Here is a 24,038-nt window from a genome sequence, read left to right as displayed (position 1 = left end):
CCCTCTGAAATCTCTGGCTAGTAATACCTCCCCCTCCTCCTGCCCAGACTGAGCTCCCATGAGCCCTTGCTACTATCTGAAAGTGCCTTGGCTTTCTGAAAACCTGTGGGTGTTGGCTTCTTTAGTTTATAGGGAATTAAAGTATTAAGACAAAAAAATGTATTTGGCTTGAGGAATGCCCTATAAACAATAGGAAAGGAACACAATTATGCAATGAGTAAAAGTTCATCTCGGATCCACTTTAAAGACAAACTACTGTTAGCTGTTATATAATATCACTTAGTGATAAATACTGTCAAGGCCAATTACATATATTAAATAGCAGTGAAAGTATAATGTGACTTTGATCCAGTTTTTACCTTTATGATCACATTTCTCGGTGTGTTGGAGCTGCACCCAAGGGCTATTAATATGTAGTACAAGGAAAGGCTTTAAACTTGTAGTATGTTAACTTTTTAATGTGACAAGGCAGATGGAACAGATTTAGACTGCATTGCATGAAACGTTCACCTTGAAAAAGACCTGTCAGAAGAGGTATAATGGTATACATGATGGTTAAAAGAAACCGGTTTCTATCTTACAGAGATTTTGCACTTTAGTTACAAAATTGCCACACAAAAAACTATGTTTAAAAAAATACAAATTTCGATTTCAGATTACAGTCAGCCATTTTTAACTAACAGGAAGGACAATGGCACTTCTTTATGGCAACAGTATACAGTTTGGAATACTGACTGCCCAGAAACTTCTTATATATGAATCATTAGCTTCACAGTCCTATCCCTTGGTTTAGTTGCACTTGATCACTGTAAGGGACAGTTGGAAGGAGGACATAAGTCAAGGGGAACCAACAGTCATTCTCACACATACTGAAAAAGGCAAAATTACAGCACAGAGACACGGACTTCTTGTTCATTTAGGAGGGAAAATGTGCATTAAAAATATACAGTCAAAAAATTAAAAAACAAAATAGAAGGCATGTCCTTATCACTCATATTTGTACATGGATTCAGCTTATTAAGTTGACTTTGAAAGATCTTCATTAAGGCATACAGTATTTTAGATCTGTGTTTCAGAAGGGCACAAGGACTGGCAGCGTAGTATGGGACCCCTGGCTCAGTGGACGACTATGGGAAAGTCATTTCTTTAGCTCACAGCTGTGAATGAAGAACTGATATTTGTCTTTGCTTACTGATATCACTTTTTACCTGTCACAGACTGACAACAGGAACTAAGCCTCATACGCACATCCGAGGCGTGTAGTCCAGCTGGGACCAGGATTTGATCCATCTGGCGATATTGCAGGGTCAAGTCTGCACAGAAGAGTTGCTAACCTGGAGGCTAGCCACACGTTCTGTCTGTCCATGGAGGGGAGAGTACAAGTGACGTCACATGGTGGGCAGGGTGAGTGGGGAGAACACTGTTCTTGGCCAGTGTTCTGCTGAGTTGATCCTTGATGATCGCTTGCCAAGGTGTCGGGGGCACAAGGGACGGTTGTACACACACTAGATTTTTCGACCGCCTCGGCTGAGTTTCGTCGTGCATGTGTACACAGCTTTAGCCTATATATAGTCAACAGTAAAATGAGAAATCTAATATATGCTAAATAGAATCCTCTTAAAGGACATCAAAGTTCAAATAAGACTACACAGCTTTACTTACCAGGGGGGCTTCTTCCAGTCCTTAGGAGTCTGTGTGGTCCTTCTCTGCAGGTCCGGTCTTCTGGGTAGCACTTTCAGCCTGTAGCAGATTCCTGACGCGCCAGGTTGGCAGTTTCTGGGCATGCCCGATTGGCGCACGCCTGCCTGACAGTGGGACCCAGAAGACCAGAGCTGCAGGGAGGAATTTAGTGCATTGCATTGAGGCTACAGAGTTGGAGGCTGGGCTATGGAGCAGGTAACCCAGCCTCCAGAAAAAACGTCATGAAGTAATTCCATAACAGGGGCGGGGCCTTTGCCTTATATGGTGTAGGATTGAGCAGGGGGTGAGTAAATGAATTTGTGGCTATCGTAATGCAGTATAACTTACAGAATTAGTGTCCCTGACGCTAACTATTGGACCAAACAAAACATGTGGAGCACCATCCATAAGCAAACAATAAATATTAACTAAATGTACAGTGCATGGAAATGTGCAGAAAGGCCAATCAGATACAATGTCAATCCAAGAAAACAGCTATGACCTCAAAGAACCGCACCAAATCCGTACACAAATAATGTTGCAAAAAGTCCATCCTTTATTAATACATCAACAAACAATTAAAAACACAATTAAAACCAGGTGGGGAATAGCATATGAACCCAAATTGTCAGAGAACCGGGAGGATAATAAGGTGCAATAAGTGCTGATGACACACCACTAAGGGTGTGAAATTGGGGGTGTTGGCCCAGGGGGGTTGGGGGGGGGGGGGGGGGAAGAGAAGGGGAAAAAGGATACAAAGTGCAATGTGCAAAAATATATATGACCATCAGATTGCAAACAATGAGGATGACAGTAACATGACCTCAATAACAGTAAAAATATGTCTGGTATCGAACAGTAGTGAAAAACAGGTCCTGACACAGGAGTGAATGAGGGAATGAAAAGGGAAAGACAAGTGAAGAAGCAGTGCTATAAGTTAGCAAGTAAAGTGCAGATTGCAATAAAAGTGGTCAAAACAGAAGCCACCAGTGTAGTACGAGTCCTACCAGTAAAAGAGTAGCTCCACGGGTCCCCCACCGCTGCTATCGCGATTCGCCACCGTCCTGTGGCTGACGCTAACTATAACCTGGCAATGTAAACTGGCCACATTTGTGAACGTTTAGTTAATTTCCTAGAACCAGAGATGTAAAGTTGAGCACTTAAATGGTATACCTACCAATAACTTAAAATAACCATAAGATGAAACCTAAGCCATCCAGAAACTCAAATCCACATATGGCAAAGAGGTTACCAGTCAGTCTGCAGAACGGGCAACGTAGGCATTGCATGCATAACTTGAGCTGAGCCATTTACATAATGCGCTACATTGATTGCATAAAGTAACGTCAATTTTACTGAGGTTTTGTGAATATACCGCTATATATGAATTAAACACAGTGCAAACCCTAAATATGATGTATTAATCATATCTCAGCTATAGAATGAAAACATAGTATGTGTTTTTTTATAAATTCACCAATTACATTTGGTTGTAGGACACACCCAGCAAAGATGTTAATACTTTTAATCCATTAGCAGCTTCAATAGAGTGATCTCATTTGAGATAAGGGCACTGCTTTTTATCCCAGTCAGCAAAACTGATTGTGCTGTAAATTCTTGGAATGCTTTGATCTCTCTCTACCAGCAAAAAATATAGAAACTGAAAGCACGAGTCCTCTGTTAATGTCTCACACTGCCCCCTAGTGATAAGTGGCCATAAATACACATTACAGCAGTACTAATTAGAAGCAAATGAAATGTAACAATTAAGAAAAAAATGGTAAAATAAATTGGCCTGGAGCACTTGCAAGCCTCTAAATTGGCTGCTAAAGGGTTTAAATCACTCTTCACTGACAATACCACAATGATATCCTAGTTGAGCCCTCTGGTGTGCATTCACACTTGCATGCCATCTGCGGTGATGAGTGGGCTTTTCCTTGCATTGTAAATTTAGCTTGTTTTATGCATTTTATTTTGCTTAATGTATGTGATAAAATATTTAGCTACAAGAGTAAGCCTTATCTGTCCTTATATAATATTCCTGACACAGAAATACTAGGCATCATTTCATTGTCACTTTTCTAAAAAAAAAAAAAAAAAAAAAAAAAGCTAACAGTCCTAGTTCAGCCTCCCATCTCTTCATGCACTAGTTAGTAATGCACAAGGTTAAAAAAAATACATGTAAAATACCAGGCTGGCTTTATCCTACCTCGGCTTCTTAGCTCCTTGTTGCGCGCAGAGTAGGAGTTACTTTCTTAGCATACAACTTACAAATTATCTGAGCATGGCCCCTTTTCCCAGTGCTGAAAAAGTTTAACTCTTTGTGACCAGCACTGCAGCTACTACTGCTCAGCGTATATATGGCATTTAAACCTTTCCACACCCACTGAAACTCTAACCCCCCTATTGTGCTGGTGTAATGACACTCTCTGCTGCCCATCACGCGTTGCTGCTACGTCACTGTGTTTTCCCACTCGCATGTGCAGTACGAACCTTTATCTCCTGCTACATCATCGCATTTTCTGGTGCCCATGCACAGTACATATATCAGCTTACATTGCTGATATGTGCTGCTGATATCCCTGCAGCCATGCCTCCTACACACCCCAATGGTGTGAAGGTAGAGAGGGAATCCCCAAGCTAACATCTATGCCAAATTGCAGCCCCCCAAGACATGGCATATGAACCTATCTTGTGAATCAGCCGGGCTTGGTGGCTGTGTAAATCCACACAGAGGTAGCTCGGGAAGTCCCTTCACTCACTTCAAAATTTGGGGTGCGCAGGAGGCCTACAAATGAAAGAATTAGGGAGTAACTGTATTTCAGAATACAGTGCGCAACGTAGTGACGTAGGCAGAAAAACGTGACATTGCATCAGCAATAAAAATACATGGACTTTAGTTCTTTCAGAAAGTTACAGTTTAGGATGCCGGGAAGGTTTGAATGCTTCTTTTATGAACTGAGCTATAGTTATATACTGCTCAGCTATAGTGCTGGTCACAAAGGGTTAATTTTGCAAGAGAAACTTTTTTTTGCGGAAAGACGATCTGTGCACACAGGGGTAAACGGGCTGCTGCCCCCCCCCCTACCCCCAACAGGCTCCTGTGGTGGAAAATGGTATAGGGGCGGATCTTGGACAACTGTCTCTCCCATTGCACTATAATCTCACCAGAAAATGGAGCTAGATAAGCCAGCAGGTACGTTAAAGTGTACCTGAGTCGACATGTGACATGATAAAATAAACATGTATATGTAGAGGGCAAAACATTAATAACCAGGCTGTTTTTCTTGTTTTATTTTCGGGCATGAAAGTGACTGCTTCTGGTTAATTTTCAAACGTGGAAGTAACTGCTTCTATCTTGTGGGTGCCTTATCGGGAATATAGTAAACATCACTGAAAAGCAAATCACAGCCATACAAGTTTTACTGGCAGAATTCAACTTTTTTTTATTGCAGGGGGAGATTAAAAAGAAAAGATCAATAGTTTATGTATTTTCACTCAGGGACACTTAATTTAAAGAGAACCCGAGGTGGGAATTACTAATACTATTGGGGCACAGAGGCTGGTTGCGAACACTAAGACCAGCCTCTGTTGCCCCATTGTATGCCTCCATGTCCCCCCTGCTCGCCGCTATAGACCCTGCAGTGCTGGCGACACGCAGCGCGTCGCCAGCACAATGTTTACCTAAGCGCTGTCAGTCAGCGCCGCTCCCCCGCCTCCTCCGCATCGCCGCTACCCGCCCGCGTCACTTCCTTCCTATCAGCGGGAGGGAAGGGACACGGGCGGGTGCGCCGATGCGGAGGAGGCGGGGGAGCGGCGCTGACAGACAGCGCTAAGGTAAACATTGTGCTGGCGACACGCTGCGTGTTGCCAGCACTGCGGGGTCTATAGCGGCGAGCAGGGGGGACATGGAGGCATACAATGGGGCAACAGAGGCTGGTCTTAGTGTGCGCAACCAGCCTCTGTGCCCCAATAGTATTAGTAATTCCCACCTCGGGTTCTCTTTAATAGGCTGCCACTGGGCAGAGACAACAAAACATTCAATCCACTTTGTAAATGTTTAACCACTTCAGCCTAGTGTTTCACCTTAAGCATCTGAACAACTTTCACCTTCCATTAATTCAATAACTTTAAGACTACTTATCACGCTGAAATGATCTATATATTGTTTTTTCCGCCACCATTTAGGCTTTCTTTGGGTGGTACAAGAATTATTTTATTCTAAATCCACACAGGAAGATTAATAAAGAAATGGAAAAAAATTCATTATTTCTCAGTTTTTGGCCATTATAGTTTGAAATTAATACATGCTACCATAATTAAAACCCATGTATTTTATTTGCCCATTTGTCCCGGTTATTACACCGTTTAAATTATGTCCGTATCACAATGTATGGCGCCAATATTTTATTTGGAAATAAAGGTGCATTTTTTTCAATTTGCGTCCATCACCATTTACAAGCTTATAATTTAAAAAATTATAGTAATATACTCTCTCGGCATGCATATTAAAAAAGTTCAGACCCTTAGCTAACTTTTTATATTATTTTTTTAACTACTTTTTGTTTATTAAAAATCTTATTTGGGTAATTTTTGGTGTGGAAGGTAAACCGTTAATTTTAAATGTAATAATATGTGTTTTTTTACAAAAGTATGTGGATGTAGTTTTACTATTTGGCCACAAGTTGGCCACAGTGAAACTTTTTTTTTGTTCTGGACGCTTCCAGGAACCATAAAAGGGAAGGGAAACTTTTTTTGCGCAGAAAGACCGCGGCCTCTGATAAGAGGCCATCGGTTTTTCTGCCGGGGAGTTAGATCAATGAATGGGAACCATGTTCCCATTCATTGATCTCGGGACTAACGGAAGGCGGCGGGAGCGCGTGCGATTGCGCTCCCGGTGCAGCGGCAGCAGGGCAGGTTATCTGGACTGATATATCCGTCCAGATAGACCCAAGTGGTTAAATATACAGTAAAAAAATTATTTTTAGGAGGAGGAGGGTAAATATAATTGTTTATCATCAGTTTATTTTCATCTCGGGTTCACTTTAAAGTGAACCTCCGGACTAAAAATCGACTCAGCAGCACTGAAAAGGCTCGGTGTTTCTTTAACAGTTTCACAGCATCAGAACTTTGTTTCTCTTATCCAAGCCTCATTTTTAGCTGCACAGAAGAAAACTGCCCGGGCTTTTTTCCCCTGATGCTTTGCAAAGCATGATGGGATTTCTGATGTTGTTGCTCTCGTTCTGCTGTTTTGGTGCAATTTTTTTTTCTTTTTTACATTTTGAATTTGACATTGAAGCCTAGGACAGGACACCGGACATTTGGAACTGTGTCTCCTGCTCCTTGTCACCTCCTTTCAAGCAAAAAGATGACTGCCCCCATGACAAAGATGGCTGCCCCCATGACAAAGATGGCAGCCCCCATGAATCACAAACATTTGCCTGTTCTTTTAAAACAGGGTGGGTAAAAAATTATATTACCTATCTATTCTAATTAACATAACTAATGTAACTTAATGACAGTATGTTTGTTTAGGCTGAAGTTCCCCTTTAAAGTACACACATGCAATTCAAAAAATGTTGTGTGTTACTAACTAATGTAACTTTGCTGAAGTGTATAATTAAAATAAAAAGCATAACTATGGCTTTAAGCACAACAAAACTGCACCAAGGTGCAAAGACAAAGAAAAAATCGTCTGCTACTAGGCTTTGGTCACATCTAAAATAACCTGTGCGCTGCGATTTCTTATAAAGCGCTTTTCTAAGCGCTTTTGCAGAGCAATTCTGTTTTTTTCACTTCCTGATGTCAGTCAGTGAATGCCTTCACCTGGAAATGAATACGGTAAATACAATGCATTTATTCATGAAACCGCTGGGGAAATCGCTATACAAAGCGTTTTTCAAGGCTTTGCAATTTCTCTTAACCGTCCATTAAGGCAAATCGCCCCCAAAATGGTACAGACCGCTTTGGTGAGCGGATCGGAATCGAACCGCTCAGGTGTGCACACTCTCATAGAGAATCATTGCACAAGCGCTTTTAGGGCAATTTTGAAAATCGCCAGTGCTTAAAAAAAAAAGGTGAAACCCCCCTAGTTGTAAACAAACCCTTACTGGCAAACAATTTGGCCATTGCCTGGGTCATATCGGACCACAGCATTGTGGTAAATAATTAGCAGATTTGTGAAGTCATGGTCACTTTTTATACCCAACAGGGTGATCGTAATTGCCTTTCTGCATAGCTGGAGACCATTGTGAAGATCTATGTATTGCTGCTTTTATAAATCAGGAACAAAAAAACAGTATGTGTCTGCCTCTGCATTTTATTCTTCAGCTCCATATTCATATCTTCTCTATCTACAACATTCCAACCTGGTCTGCAGGAGTCATTCTAAAGCAAACACGGAGAGACACTGCCATCTAGTGGTGCTAAAACATCTGCACAGTGAAGAAGCCTTGTTCTAAAAACTATGCTTGGTGTAATTTGCCTTCTTAAAACAGAAGGAAATTTGCAATAATTCAGTTATAAGTTAACATTTGTGGTTACCCACAATGCACTACCACTGAATATGCAAATTATCCCTTTTCACCTTGTTAAGCCAAGCAAGCATCCAAAACTGCTGGTGTATAGCAAGCCAATAGCTTTAAGTTGTACACAGCCATATCAAACCCACATGTAGACAGCCCGTTTCGGACTTTTGGTCCTCATCAGTACATGGCAGGGATTGATAAGGCTGTATGAAATAGGGCTTGGACCAGTACAACAGAGTGTAATAGAAAATAGTAATGGTCACCATCAGCAATTGTGATCGGTCAGGGACTGATATTTGCATATAAGGAAAAAGAGCCTTGCAGAGCCAATCAATCTGATTTGCTCTATGCAAAGTTCCACTTCAACGTTTACAATTTCTTATTCCACGGTTCTACACAGTCACAATATGTCTTGGAACATGACATTCCTATGAAAGGTCACACACACATTATAGTTAATAGATCATGGTTTAGAGGAGTTTGTGGAGTAACACAATGGTATACAGCAACCCATATATTGGCTACAATGGCTACTATTCACAAAGGCATGTTTGGTATAAAATCCCTGTTTGGGAAGTCACCGCATGCGGTGACTGTCACTTTTTTTTCTCAATGCACAAACATTTTGCTGCATGCGGTTATTTCCCGACAGTCTGAGTTCCGTAATGTGCTGGTCTTCCTCGCTGCCTGAATTGCTCTGAAAGGAGGTGTGCCTGTTGGGCTGTGTCTGCAGCACAGGCTGGCAGGGGGTTGCCGTGTCTGTGTGTAAGGGCGAGTTTCCTCCTGTGCTGTCACCTAGTCCAGTCTCCTGAGAGCGATGCGATTTTCTTTTGTTTATTTACGCAAGTCCCACAGTGCAGTCACCTCAGAAGTCCACTCTCTCCTGAAGCCACGGGATTCATTGTTTGTTTATTTAGTTAAGCCCCACTGGCCAGGATATCGCAGCCGAAGGACAGGGAGGCTCCTCCTAATGGCTTTTCTGCTTCTGTCATTACATTATACCGCACAGGGATATATAGCTAACGACAGCTGGAGGTAAACAGCGAACACTTTTGTTACATTTACCGAAGGCTTTAATCTTTGTGAATTGACATTTACTGACATTTCTTGAGGGATTTACTGCACAAGTCGGTAATTTACCTCACTTCTCGGTAATTTTCCTTTTCAGTGCGGTAATAGTTTTAGTGAATTAAACTTTGACAACCTGTTCGGTAAAATCAGCTGTTTTGTGCATTACCGAATGCGATAATGCTTAGAGAATTGTAGCCAATATGACTGAAACAGGATATTCCCAGGGGTTTGACAGCTTTATTACGTAACAAGGCTAAATAATAAAATTATCCAAGGTAAATCAATCGAAAGGTGCCCATTAACAGTACAATTTTTCCTTCAGATTCGATCTTTCGGTGCGATTTGAATGATCTAAACCAGGGCTGCCCAATAGGTCAATCACGATCTACCAGTAGATCATGACCGCCTGATCGGTAGATAGCGGCCTCATGGCCGCGTACCATTGAATTTTGCAGCCAGCAGGTGTAGAACGTGGCCGATTGGCCGAGTCCTATCAGATTCTACTGCTGGCCGCTGAACTTGCAGCCAATCAGGGGAGGAGAGAGGCGCGGCTGAGAGGCCAGGGGCGGCTCTGCCATCATGCAGTGTCATGACTCACGCTGCCTGCCGGAGCACTCCCTCAGCCGCCGAATTGCACATCTGCCCTCCAGGCGACCGCGGCTGAGGGAGTGAAGACCAGGACACCACCGTTGGAGCTGGAGGGAGGTAAGTAATGTGTGCCTGCCCTATACCTAGCTACCTATACTGAGGCACATATACCCAGCTACCTATACTGAGGCACATATACCCAGTAATCCTATACTGAGCCACATATACCCAGCTAACCTATACTGAGGCACATATACTCAGCTAACCTATACTGAGGCACATATACTCAGCTAACCTATATTGAGGCACATATACTCAGCTAACCTATACTGAGGCACATATACCCAACTAGCCTATACTGAGGCACATATACCCAGCTAACCTATACTGAGGCCCATATACCCAGCTAACCTATACTGAGGCACATATACCCAGCTAACCTATACTGAGGCACATATACCCAGCTAACCTATACTGAGGCCCATATACCCAGCTAACCTATACTGAGGCACATAAACCTAACTAGCCTATACTGAGGCACATATACCCAACTAACCTATACTGAGGCACATATACCCAGCTAGCCTATACTGAGGCACATATACCCAGCTAGCGTATACTGAGGCCCATATACCCAGCTAGCCTATACTGAGGCACATAAACCCAGCTAGCCTATGCTGAGGCACATATACCCAACTAACCAATACCGAGGCACATATACCCAGCTAACCTATATTGGAGGCACATATACCCAGCTAACCTATACTGAGGCACATATACCCAACTAACCTATACTGAGGCACATATACCCAACTAACCTATACCGAGGCACATATACCCAGCTAACCTATATTGGAGGCACATATACCCAACTAGCCTATACTGAGGCACATATACCCAGTTAACCTATACTGAGGCACATATACCCAACTAACCTATACTGAGGCACATATACCCAACTAACCTATACTGAGTCACATATACCCAACTAACCTATACTGAGTCACATATACCCAACTAACCTATACTTAGTCACATATACCCAGCTAACCTATACTGAGTCACATATACCCAGCTAACCTATACTGAGTCACATATACCCAGCTAACCTATACTGAGTCACATATACCCAACTAACCTATACTGAGTCACATATACCCAACTAACCTATACTAAGTCACATATACCCAACTAACCTATACTGAGGCACATATACCCAACTAACCTATACTGAGTCACATATACCCAACTAACCTATACTGAGGTTCTATAATTTGGCTACCAAAACCTTTCTATAGTTTATTTAAAAACAAGCCATACAACAAAGGAGGTAAAAAGGCCTGTTTCAGCAATCAATGTAAGTTATGCTCAAGGAAAAATGATTTAATTTTTTTTTTAATCATGTGCATGATGAAAAAACGACCAGATTGCAATCACAAGGTATTGTACAGCATCAAAATACCAGCTGGGCATACTGGATAAGTCAAGAGTGAATTTGTGCCATATAAAAATCACATGAAGACCAAAGCTAGAACCAAAGCTGGAACTCCATTTAAAAGGAAACCTGGGCTAAGATGAATATTGTGATCTAAATTCCAGGTCGCAACTGCAAGATTATAATCGGCTGAAACCAAGAGAGCAGCGTGACGAAGTTATACAACTGCAACAAGCATGAATCCAATGGAGTCAGCACATCTGATCTACACATTCATTCTGGGGCAGAGGCTTGAAGTGTTAAGGCCGTAGACACGGGTGGACTTCTGCTGCCTTTCACTCGATCCCTTGGGTGACATCGCAAGGCCAATGCTGTACAGACGCAGAGTCAGCTGTGCAGCTTAGGACGCGGTCTGTTGCACTGCGAGGAGGAAGCGGTGGGACAATGGAGCAGCGCAGACGTGACGTCACTCTTTGAGCCGGCTATAGCTGAAGAGGTTAAACATGCAATACAAGTGTCTATAATGAGTGTCAACATCAATGTGTATAGAGGCGTGGATCTGCATACATACACATGGGGCGATTCAAGCTTAGGTGGATGTCACTGTGGATCTGTTCCTCTAAATTGGGCCTGAAGATTTGACAAACGTTTGTCCTGAAGTTAATAGGAGTGCACTCCATTTCGGACATGTACATTTCCCAATGGTTAGGTCAACATGGTTTTAGGGGTGGGTTGTTTTATAGGGTAGTGTTTTATAGGTAGTGTCCAAGTTTGTACTTGTCAGGCATTGGCTATAGGGGCTACAAAGGTAAGTTGTACTTAAATTTCAAAACCCGAACCGAGCTCTGTGGAGCTCATCTCTACTCATTAGCTAACCATGTCCACTTCCAATTTACAGATTGCAGATTTAATACTCCCATGTACAAATTCTGAAAACTTTTCCTTCTCTGTATATAGTGCTGGCATCACAGGCACAATGGTAGCTCCTATGCAGAAAATATATATACATATGAAATCTGCTATGAAAAGAATTGATGGAAAATTACTGTGTCAGGCATCTGTTAAGATGCATATCCAGTTCTGCTAATTGAAAGTATTTTTGAATAGAAATCTGAGCTGAAAGGAACACAGAAAGAGATACTACTAGCCTGGCTGTTGTGCTCATCATCTAATACTTAAGCCCCATCTACACCATGCCATATTGCAGCGATCCGGCGGCTCGATTAGCCGCCGGATCGCCTCTTCCGCGTGCCCGCCGCGTCCCCGCTCGCCGCGCGTGCGCCGCATTCGAATTCCCCGCTCGTCCCCGCCGGCGCCGCTTATCTCCCGCACGATTCCCTGCCATTGTCCCCTCGCGGGGAGCGAGCAGGGAATCGGCGGTGCGGAGATCCGTCCTGTCGGATCTTATCAATCGAGCCGCATCAGCGGCTCGATTGATAAGGAGCATCGCGGCCGCATCTACTGGTGTAGATGCGGCTTAAGATCCATGCCTGGCCTATAAAGTTGTAATGAGGGCCTAATTGGTTTTCAGCACCTTTTGTAGCTGTAGTGAGCACAGTGTGAGTAGTCCTTTGCAGCCAATCAGGTGTAGGTTGGTCTAATGCTGGGCATACATGGCTCGATTCTGCTGCTCGATCGATTCCCAGCTCGATTCCGCAGGCGATTCTCTTATCTTCCGCTCGTTTTTCTTATCTTTTTGCATTGTCTTCAATGCGGAATCGAGCGGTGTAACAATCGGGCGGGAAATCATCCATCGAGCCATCTAAATGGCTCAGAATCGAGCCGTGTATTCCCAGCATAAGAGCTCTGCCATTCTCTTTTCTTCACATGCAATCTGTTCCAGGACTCTGACTCATGCTGGGAATACACTTGAGTTTTTTCGGCAGTTACTGGCCGATCAATTTTCCAATAATTTTTCCGATCGATTTCCATTCACTTCTATGACAAGAGAAAAAAAATCAGATCGGACCTGTCGGAAAGTATCTATCGAACCATCGATCAGCCAAAATAACTAATTGTGTATTCCCGGCATAACATATGCTTCCATGCTCCTGCCATATCAATTACCTTTGAAAGGTTTTAAAGTGGCATGTGACATAAGATAAGATATACATAGGTACAATACTAGTCCTAATAAGAAATTGTCTACAGTATTTTTCTGTATTCCTGTACAGCAAGTCTTGTGCTGGGAATACACAATGAGATTTTTTTCAGCAGATTTACCGTCTGATAGTTTTTCCGATCAATTTTCCGGACGATTTTCAGTCACTTCTATGAGAAATCGATCAGAAAAACTATCGAAAATCAGATCGGCATGTTGGAAATTATCTATCAAACCATCTGTCTGCCAAAAAATCTCATGGTGTATTTCCAGCATTAAAAGAAAAAACAGTTCTCTTATCTACGTAAATGAGGCTGTTGAATGGAAGTACTAATGTTAAGGCTGCCATACACTGGTCGACTTGCCATCAGATCGACCAACAGATAGATCCAGATAGATCGAAACTGATCAGAGAGGGATTGTATGGCTGGCCTTACTGCAAACAGATTGTTAATCGATTTCAGCATGAAACCGATCACAATCTGTGGAGCTGCCGCCGCGAGTCGCCGCTCTCTCCGCTGTCTCTTCTCCGCTGGGCTCCGGACCGGCTGGCTTCACTTCACGTCCGGGGAAGTTTAAACAGTAGAGGGCGCTCTACTGTTTAAACTTCCTGCCAGGACAGGAAGTAGCCAGCCGGTCCGGAACCCAGTGGAGAAGAGACAGCGCAGAGAGCGGGGACTCGCGCCGGCCGGAGCAGGTAATGTATTGCCGCTAGCGTCGGTCATTCGAACACCGCTATCGACGCACTCCCGACCCGCCGGCGATCGAGGGAAATCTTCCGCACAGACGGAACGACGGGAATTGTCGGGACCGAACGATTTCGGACGGAAATCGATAGTTCGGTCAGCATTTGCGCGACGATTTCACAGCCGATTCGATCACAGGCTGTATATCGGCGGGAAAATCAGTAAGTGTATGTGCCCCTTTAGTCAACTGTCCTGAAAAGCAAATAATAGATAAAACACTTTAATCTGGCTGAAGAAATACGGCTGATCAGATCAAAAAGTTAATTACTTCTGCTTGTTTTGCACAGGGCTGTAGAGTTGGTACAAAGATCATCAGACTCCGACCTCTCAGTTTCTGAAACCACTGACTCCAGGTACCCAAAATTGCTTTGACTCTTCGACTCCACAGCCCTGGTTTTGCAGCAGAATAAAGCCATCAGACATCAACAGACTGCCATGGCTACTGCTTAAAATCCATTCTTAAAAATTCAGTAATTAAAATGAAAATACAAATATAAAAATACAAGACTCTTCTATGTTGTTATTATTGTTCTATGTACCATTAGTACTACACTACAATTCATGATCTCATAAGGTTATTTTCAGTTCAGGCTTGCAGTAAGCAAACAGCCTTCTTCTGCCACACCCATAAACAAGATGGTGAAAGCACCTTTCAAAAAGGAAGAGATAGCTGGGACTGGCGCTCACAAAGTCACTGTATTTCTTCATGCCTGACCACCACCACCACATACACACATATATCATGGCTCTTCTGCTTACCCTCATGGGATGAATATCAGCATATGGAGGCTTCCCTTCAGCCATCTCAATGGCAGTTATACCGAGTGACCAAATATCCGCAACACAATTATATCCTATCTCCTGGATCACCTCTGGAGCCATCCAAAATGGAGTTCCTATCACGGTGTTCCGCTTTGCCATTGTGTCCTGGTGGAAACCATATGAAAGGATGAATGGTAACAGTTACATGTATTTAGCTTTATATAGAATAAAAGAGAAGTGTATTCAGGCATGTGAAAGTCACAATGACCAGATCTCTGTCATTTAAACAACATGGAAGGGAGGCCACGTTTACTTTTTTGGTACACTTTAAGACAAAAACAGATTACTGATCTGATGTGCATAATTCAAGTTATGTTAAATTCTACATGGGTGTATAACAATAAGATTAATATTCAGGTCTGTGAAGCGAGAGCAGGATCTTGCCAATTGTCCTCCTCCCTTCTTTGTAGGCCTGAATGTAATCAGCAGTGAGCTCTGGAACATACTGTATCTGTACAATGATCATTCGTAAACTGGCACCAACCAAAAACAATAACAAACAATATAAATGAGGGGTTATGTTAACCCCCTGGTTTGTTTGGACTCCCACTTAAAGCAAGCCTGTAACTTGGGAGAAAAAAAATGTAGAGATTTACCTAAGTAGAGAAGCCTCTGGTTGGGTCCAGTGGCTCCCATGTCCTCCACTACTAGTCGGGGCTCTCTTGTTCACGGTCACGCTCCCCTCATGGGTGAATAGCTACAGCCACAAGAACCTGTTCACAGGGACCCTGTGCACGAACTCATGGATGGATCGGGAAGTCTCTGGACTATCCAGAGGCTTCGCTCTACTTAGGTAAGTATCTAATTTCTTTGTTCACTTTAATGGATAGTGTGGTGTGACAGCAGCCATTGCAGACGTGCATTGTGGAGTTCTTTAATCAAAAAGTGTGTTACCATGGGAACATTAAAGGAATACCAAGGAAAAAACCTTGGAGAAACAGAGACCATTGAGGCAATCCAGAGGTCTCAGAACCTGAGCAATCACTGTAGTTTTACCAGACTGAATTGCCAGCTAGCAGTAAGTGATTTCGCAAGTTCCAGGAGCTATAGATTGGCTTTCTCCCTCAGTATTCTTTTAAAGAGGAACCGAGGTGGGGACATTACATTTAAAAAACAACAACTATGCTACCTGATCCGGGGCTGGGCAGATCAGGTAACTGCCATCTCTGCAGCTCTGTTGGCCCTCATCTCTTTAGTTTCACTTTTCTGACTTCTGGGGTCACGACGCTGGAAGGAGAGCGAGCTGCTCTCTCAGCGTGTACGAAGGTGGGGGAGCAGCAGGGGGTGTGGCCAGGGAGAAACAGCTGCCCGATGGCAGCTGGGGAAAGCCTGCAAGAACGCTCCCAGTGGGTGTTTTGAGCAGGGAATCCCTCTCCTCCTTTCCCCTCGAGATTAGTAACATTGTCGTCAATTTAAAAAAAAATAAAATTTTTAATTGGGGGTGGGGGTTGATATCGCAGCGTTGGGGGAGGGGGGCAGACAGCAGCATGTGGGGGACTTAGAGGCATGTCATGAGGCAGGGAACATGCCTCTGTATGCCATGTGCCCCCTTGCCGCACCGCCTCAGGTACACATCGATAAAAGGTAAGTACTTTTTGTTAATTAATAATATTAAAATATTTTCAAAACTCAGTTTGTCTTTTTAACATTTGATCTTGTACAATTGGGGATACAAACATCTGAGAGTGCCGTTGATGTTAAAGTCTCTGTGTTTGAGACAAGAAGAGACAGAGTGCACACAGGGGAACAGTACAGCAGTAGATTGGGTGAATTCAGAATAATCTCATCTCTAGAAGTTGCTGGCGACCCTGTACAGGAGAGGCCAGCGTGTAGGTTTTATCCCTCTAGCCAGGGATCAGGCACAAAGGCAGCTCAATTCCTCCTTCACTCGGATGGTTGTTCGCAGGCAGTGAGCTGCTCTGAGGTTTTACCCCCCCCCCCGTCTGTGTGCGAGTCCACTACATGCGGCCGAACAGACAGACTATGGTGGATTTCAGCGTAGCAGTTACAGGGGTGAGGAATCTAAAAGCAAAGCTCCATGCTGCGCCTTGAGTCTTGCACAGGCAGTTCACGGGCAGTTGGAGTGGTGGTCTAATTGTAATGCAGCAAACGCGATCACAAACGCGATCGCGGTAAAGGGCCCAATGTGAACCAGCCCTCAGAAAGCCCTGAAGGCCAAAAAGCGCTCTAGTGTGTCTGAGCCCTGAGGGGGAGACAGATTTAATTGCCTCCTCTTCAAAAAGTACCCCAATCGTATGCAGCTTGCGGGTTGTTTTTTTCTGGAGTGGAATCCAACACTTCTGGGCTTTAAATTCCCTGGGGAATGGCAGCCTGCATGGGGATAATATAAATGTGTCACTAATTGACTTAGTAAAAGCAAATATTGTGAACTGAGAACAAAAATATTAAACCCCCTCCATTTCTCACCAAAACGTTTTGCTTAAATCAACAAAGTCGATCTCTTTTTTTTCCCTTTAATTATGACAGGCTCTTACCCCCTACAAGCGCTGGATATGTCATGTTTGGGCTTTTGCAATTAACTCGGAATTTGGCACTATAGACTTCAATTCCAAATGCTCTAAATTTACAAAATTATAGGGCAATTTCTAAATTTCAACAAAAATATATGTAGATACAGTATTTAGCTGGCAGCTTGAAAATCAGAAGCTAAACCCTACTATCAATACAGGAACAAAGAAAGAGCTTTGAGGTTTATGTTTAAATGTTACTGAATGTTTTCAATGGATAAATACATAGGGAACGCTGTAAATACCAACATTATTTATTCATCACTTCTGACGTAAATAAGATCCTCGGAATTCAACATATTTTGCTGCATTTCAAAACTGGTAAATGCCAGTTTATAATTAGGTATTGCATTAGTGACAAAGGTGTGACCCAGCAGGACATATTAAAAAAATACATTACCAAGAAAAAGACAACCTTTCACGGTAATGGCAAATAGGGTGTAAATGAAATGAGTTGTGGACAGCGCAAGAACAATTGTCGCAATGTAATGAATGCCTCAGTTTAGGCTTGTTTTAGTGAATATTCTGTGGATTATACCATCATTTGTATTGCACAACGTTTTATGCAGTGAACATACACACGTTTTGCATTATATATACCATTATTAACTGGCTGGCTGGGTTTGCAAGGCTGACTTCCTGTGCGAATATCTTATACTGCTTGACTGGACTGTACAGCAGTCTGTGAGCTGTTCAAACTTCTCGCCCATCCTATTATCACCTACATGAAATAGTCGGGTGAGCTGTGAGGGGGCACCAAGGCAGTACTTAATCTAGCCCATCTTCTTCTTGTCTTCCACAGAAGGGAGCAAAAGGGAGGAGGGAGGGGTAATGTTGGTAATGTTCAGATCTGGGTTTCTTCATTTGGCAACCCGGATTATGCTTTACACCACAGTTCAGCACTAAAGCTATTAGAAAGGGTCATAGGGTTGTGGTCCTTGACGTGACTCCAATGCTCCCCCTCCCCGGCTTGGAAGCACACATGAAATGTGACCACAACCCTGTGACCCTCTCCACTGGCTTGTGGTGAGCTGAGTTGTTTGGCATAATCCGGGTTTCCAAATAAAAAAAACCTAAATTCGAACACCAACACTAGGGAGGAGGTCAGGTGATGACTGTGCTGGCAGCTCTGAACATTATGCTAAGATCTCTGGGCCAGGTGTGTCAAATAAGAATCAGTAATGTCAGTAATGCCATCGTTCCATTTTCACCTTATCTAAAAATGAAAAATATGGTTCTAAAAACTAACTATTTCATGCATGTGTAAGACGTGCAAGGTTAATAAAAAACTCAAAGCAATGTACATTCAATGACGTTTACTCTTTAAATCCTAGTTTAACAGAAGTCCATAGCTTAGAAAGAGGCACCAACTGACCCCCAAAAATTGGGGTATGGTGATTACCACAGGAGGGATGCATGGATAAACTGGTCTTAAAGGGAACCCAAGGTGAGAGATATGGAGGCTTCCATATTTATTTCCTTTGATACAATACCAGTTGCCCAGCAAGTCCTTCTGATCTCTTTGGCTGCAGTAGTGGGAATCGCACAATTGAAACAAGCATGCAGCCAATCTTGTCACATTTTTCTCAGAATCATCTGATCTGAATGTTTGTCTAGGGTCTATTAGCATTTAAGGACACCTAAAGCCAGAGAGATATGGAGGCTTCCATATTTATTTCATTTTAAGTAATACCAGTTGCTTATTTTTTTCTGCTGATCCTCTGCCTCTAATACTTCTAAGGTGGCTATACACTTGTTAGATTAGCAGCAGATAGATCACCAGATAGATCTCTGATCTATCGGATGTGTTTAGGAACATTTTTTAGTAGGAACAGATTTCCAATAGATTTCAGTATGAAATCTATTGAAAATCGATCTGATGGCATTTGTTTGCCATCAGATTTCCATTAGGTCCAATGCAAAATGATAAGCCATCTCAACAGATTGACCTAGATTTTCCAGCATGTCAGATCGATTGAAATCAATCGAAATCGGACGCAAATCAATCGATCGATCAGTCAATCGATTTGCGATCGATCAGTCGCTAATCGGCTCAGTGTATGGACCCCTTTAGCCATAGATCCTGAACAAGCATGCTGCAGATCAGGTGTTTGACATTTTTTGTCAAATCTGACAAGACTAGCTGCATGCTTGTTTTTATGCGATTCAGACACTACTGCAGCCAAATAGCAGGGCTGCCAGGTAACTGGTTGTGTTTAAAAGGAAATAAATATGGCAGCCTCCATATACTTGTCACTAAAGGTTCCCTTTAAGTATTAGAAGCAGATAATCAGAAGGACAGCCAGGCAATGTGCATTGTTTAAAAGGAAATAAATATGTCAGCCTCCGCATTCCTCTCACTTCAGGTTCCCTTTAAGAAATTCTTAAGTGAAAAGGAGGCACGATGACCACCATGGGTAGTAAAGTGGATCCAAGATAAACTTTTACTCTTTGCATAATTGTATTCCTTTCATATAGTTTATAGGGCATTCCTCAAGCCAAATCATTTTTTTTTGTTTTAATACTCTTAATTCCCTATAAACTAAAGAAGCCACGCCAACAAGTTCTCCGGAGTGCCTGGGCACTTTGAGCCTTAGTAGCAAGGGCTTATGGGAGTGCAGTCTGGGCAGGAGGAGGAGGTTACTAGCCAGAGATTTCAGAGGCAGAGGGGAGGAGGGGAGTGAAGTTTTCACAGGCTGAGGGCTGGAGATGCAGATCAGCTTGCCTGTGTGTAATGTGAAAAAACAGAACATGGCCGCTCTCATTGTATCACATGTATAAATAATCATAAACTGCTGAAGCTGTTTGCAGCTAGATTTGCTGTGTAAACTAATCTAAACTTTAGATAAGATATATAGACAAGTTACTTGTTATACCGTCTTTCCCCAAAATTAAGACATCCCCCGAAAATAAGACATCCCTTATATTTCAAGCATGCTTGAAATATAAGACATTCCCCGAAAATAAGACACCCCCCCCCGCGATCCTCCATGCCGCCGAGCCAACCCCCCCCTGCTCGCACCGCCGCTGTGCTGCCGATTTACCTCCCTGCTGCTGGCCGTCCTCCTCCAGCAAATCGGATCTCCCTCCGGCGTGCGCTGTGCATAATGCAGATCTCATATCAGTGGTGAAAGGCATCTAAAGTTGTATAGTAATAGCGCTGACGTATACAGGAAGTAGGGCTGCACGGTTTTGCGGTTTTAAACCGAAACCGCAATTCACGTGCAGACGATCTGCAGATCGTCAGTAGCTGCGGTTTTGTCGGTTTTGACCCGCCTACCACCGCGCCGTCATAAAGAGCCACTGATTGGCATATTTATGAATGTCAATGAGCCGGGCAGAAGGGGGAGGGCGAGTCCAGTACAGAGCAGCACACAGCGCCACCAATAGCTAGATAGAGATGGTATGACGGAGGCGATAGGCGGATCTGTACAGAGGGTACAGCTCCGCCTACCGCCGCCGTCATACTATATCTATCTAGTGATTGGTGGCGCTGTGTGCTGCTCTGTACTGGACTCGCCCTCCCCTTTCTGCCCGGCTCATTGACATTCATAAATATGCACTGCTGGTGTGCGCCGGGTTCGGCAGAATCCGGAAGTGACCGGAGTCAAGCTGCCTGCCGCCCGCCTTAAAGTAATGACGACCTGCCGCTGCCCCCTTCTCGCCAGCGCGAACTGGATGCCTGCCGCTGCCTGCCATCGCCACCGGTGAGCAACTTCAGCCTCAGCCTGCTGGACTTAATGGTGGCAGGGAGCGAGAGGCCTCAGCCTGCCAACAGAGATCCCCCCAGCCAGTCCTTCCACCTGCATTGTGCAGCGGCCACCTCTAGCTTCGGCCATTGTCTCTCCCCCTCCCTCTCTTCCCACCCCTCTGTCTCTCACCCCCCCCTGTCTGTCTCTCCCCCCCCCTCTGTCTCTTGCCTCCCCCTCTCTCTGTCTCTCTCTCCCCCCTCTGTTATCTGCCCCCTCTGTCTCTCTCTTCCCCCCCCCCCTTTTTTGTCTTGCTCTCTTTGTCTCTCCCCCCTCTCTCTTTCTGTCTCTCTCCCTCCCTCTTGCTCTTTCTCCCCCCCCCATCTATCTGCCCCCTCTGTCTCTCTCTCTCCCCCTGTCTCTCTCTCTCTTCCTCTCTCTCTCTCTCTCTCTTTCTGTCTCTCTCCCCCCTCTGTCTCTCGCCTCCCCCTCTCTCTGTCTCTCTCCCCCCTGTTATCTGCCCCCTCTGTCTCTCTCTTTCCCCCCTCTCTGTCTTGCTCTCTTTGTCTCTCCCCCCTCTCTGTCACTCTCCCCCTTCCTCCCTCTCTCTGTCTCCCCCCCACATCAATCTGCCCCCTCTGTCTGTCTCCCCCCCCACTCTGTCTCCCCCACCCCCTCTGTCTCCCCACCCACTCTGTCTCTCCCTCTCTCTGTGTCACTTTCTCCCTCTCTCTCTCTTCCCCTTTCTCTCTGTCTCTCTCCCTCTTTCTCTCTCTTCCCCTCTCTCTGTCACAGGACATCATGGCCACAACCACCCTCAGCCACACTAACATTGCGGCCACTGTCAGCTCTGCCAGTGCCACCAGTGGCCCAGGTCCACCAGCCCCTGTGGTAGCCAGGCCACCATCCCTCTCTCTCTCCCTCCCTCCCACTTTCTCTCTCCTCTTTCCATCCCTTTCTCTCCCCTCCCTCTCTGTGTCTCTCTCTCTGCCCCACTCTCTCTCCCCCCTCTCTCTCTGTCGCAGGACTGTATTAAATTACTCTGCGCATATATGCAGTAACATTTAAAAACATGACAGAAAATGACATCATACTACCCTCAGTTTGATAATATGATTTCATTTTCTGTCAGTGCATGTTTGTAAATGTTACTGTACATTGTGAATTTAGTGCTAAAGCTTGTTTTGAGAAAAATCGTGAAAAAAATCGAAATCGCAATTTCTAATTTTTCCCTAAAATCGTGCAGCCCTAACAGGAAGTAAACAGAGATCACTTCCTGTATACGGCGGCATTGATACTGTACAAGTTTATATGCTTTTCCCCGCTGATCTGATATTTGAATTATGCACAGCGACAACGGAGGGGGATCCGACTTTCTGGAGGAGGGGGGGCCAGCAGCAGGGAGGTAAAATGACGGCGCCAGCAGCGCAACTCTGTCAGAAGGCAGAAGCTTACTGTTTTGTCCTGATGGAGTCAGTTTCATACCATGCATTGAGAGGTGTTAGTGTCTGCGGCAGGGGCGGGGAGAATATGCCTATATATGCAGGCTACATAATAGGGGGATTTTGGCTATATACTAGGGGAGATCTAGCTATATACTGAAGGGGGATCTGGCTAGCACCACAAAACATAAGACCTCCCCGAAAATAAGCCCTAGCACAAGTTTTTAAGGAAAAATTAATATAAGACAGTGTCTTATTTTCGGGGAAACACTGGTAGTTAATTTTTCATCTCAGATCCGCTTTAATAGGGGACTATGCCATTACTTAGACAATATCTTCTGCAAAAGTCAACCATGTGACCCAAAGATCGCTTTAAAGTTGTCTTTCTTGTCCAGAGTAGATGACCTCACCGCATCCACTGCAGCTACCATTCAGCAGTCTCATTTGGGTGTAGGAAGGGTAAATGTTTTATTACACCCTGATTAGGTTAGACCTTGATAGAAAGATGAGAAGACTCTAGGGCAGCCTTTCTCAACCTTTTTACCTTACATAAACAAACATCAATTTTTGTATCGCAAGGAACCCCTGCATAAGTGAGGGAGTGGGGATTAATTTTGCGGAATTCATTGTCTTTAAAAGTGGGTGTGGTTTTCATTGTAACAGCCTTGTTGTTTAGCTTCCATTCATGTTTCTTCCTCACAGTACTTCCTATTTTATTAGCGCATGTTAGTGTTTCTTGCTAGAGAACCCACAATTACAGTGCTCCCCTATACCAGAATTCCTTATTACACTACCCCTTTTTATGGTGCCTCTCGCTAAACTGCTTCCCTGTTATTCTGTCCTTCAATTTAGTGCTTCTTTTTCTAGGACCCCTATTATAATATGCTCTATTATACTCTACCCCTTCTCCCACACATTTGGGGTGATTACTCAATCAGTAAAGAGGGCAAGACGAAGAAGAGTAATTTTTGAAACGTTCTCAGCCGGCCACTGTCACAGGTAAGAAAAATGCCAGGGAACCCCTGTAAAGACCTCAAGGAACCCTGGTTGAGAAAGCCTGCTCTAGGGCTAAAGTTGCAGCATTGGCCATGAATAAATATTCTCTCAGCAACAGAGGGAAGAGGTGAGAGTCAGATGTTCTGTGCTCAGAGGGGGAGACTAGCTGATTAGGTGAGACATTGATAGATAGATGAGAAGACTAAAAGATTTTCTGAAGGGTGCTGCTTTTATTTCCTAATATTTGAACCCAATTCTGTCCTGCAGCCATTCTCTTAGGATTGGGGATGTCCCCCTGGTCCCCTCCACATACAAAGCAATAATTCAGTAGTAAAGAGTGGCGCTAGATTGGTTCACACCATAAGGTTTTATTGACTGGTTAAAAAGTATACTTAGTATAAAAACTTCAAGTT

The 24,038-nt window shown here is 43.9% G+C and overlaps 1 protein-coding gene across 1 annotated transcript in view; it reads right to left on the bottom strand.

Annotated features, from left to right (window-relative positions):
• LOC137542559 (serine/threonine-protein kinase 4-like) overlaps positions 1-24,038 on the bottom strand; it is a 151,094-nt gene that overhangs the window by 47,764 nt on the left and 79,292 nt on the right. Inside the window, exon 6 of the mRNA XM_068264572.1 lies at positions 14,908-15,075. Coding sequence (XP_068120673.1) covers positions 14,908-15,075 — 168 coding nt within the window. The remainder of the gene's footprint in view (positions 1-14,907; positions 15,076-24,038) is intronic.

This window comes from Hyperolius riggenbachi, chromosome 12 (assembly GCF_040937935.1).
Source record: "Hyperolius riggenbachi isolate aHypRig1 chromosome 12, aHypRig1.pri, whole genome shotgun sequence".
Taxonomy (NCBI): Eukaryota; Metazoa; Chordata; class Amphibia; order Anura; family Hyperoliidae; genus Hyperolius; species Hyperolius riggenbachi.
The sequence above is the reverse complement of the archived record's forward strand: the minus strand, read 5'-3'. Positions and strand labels throughout refer to the sequence as shown.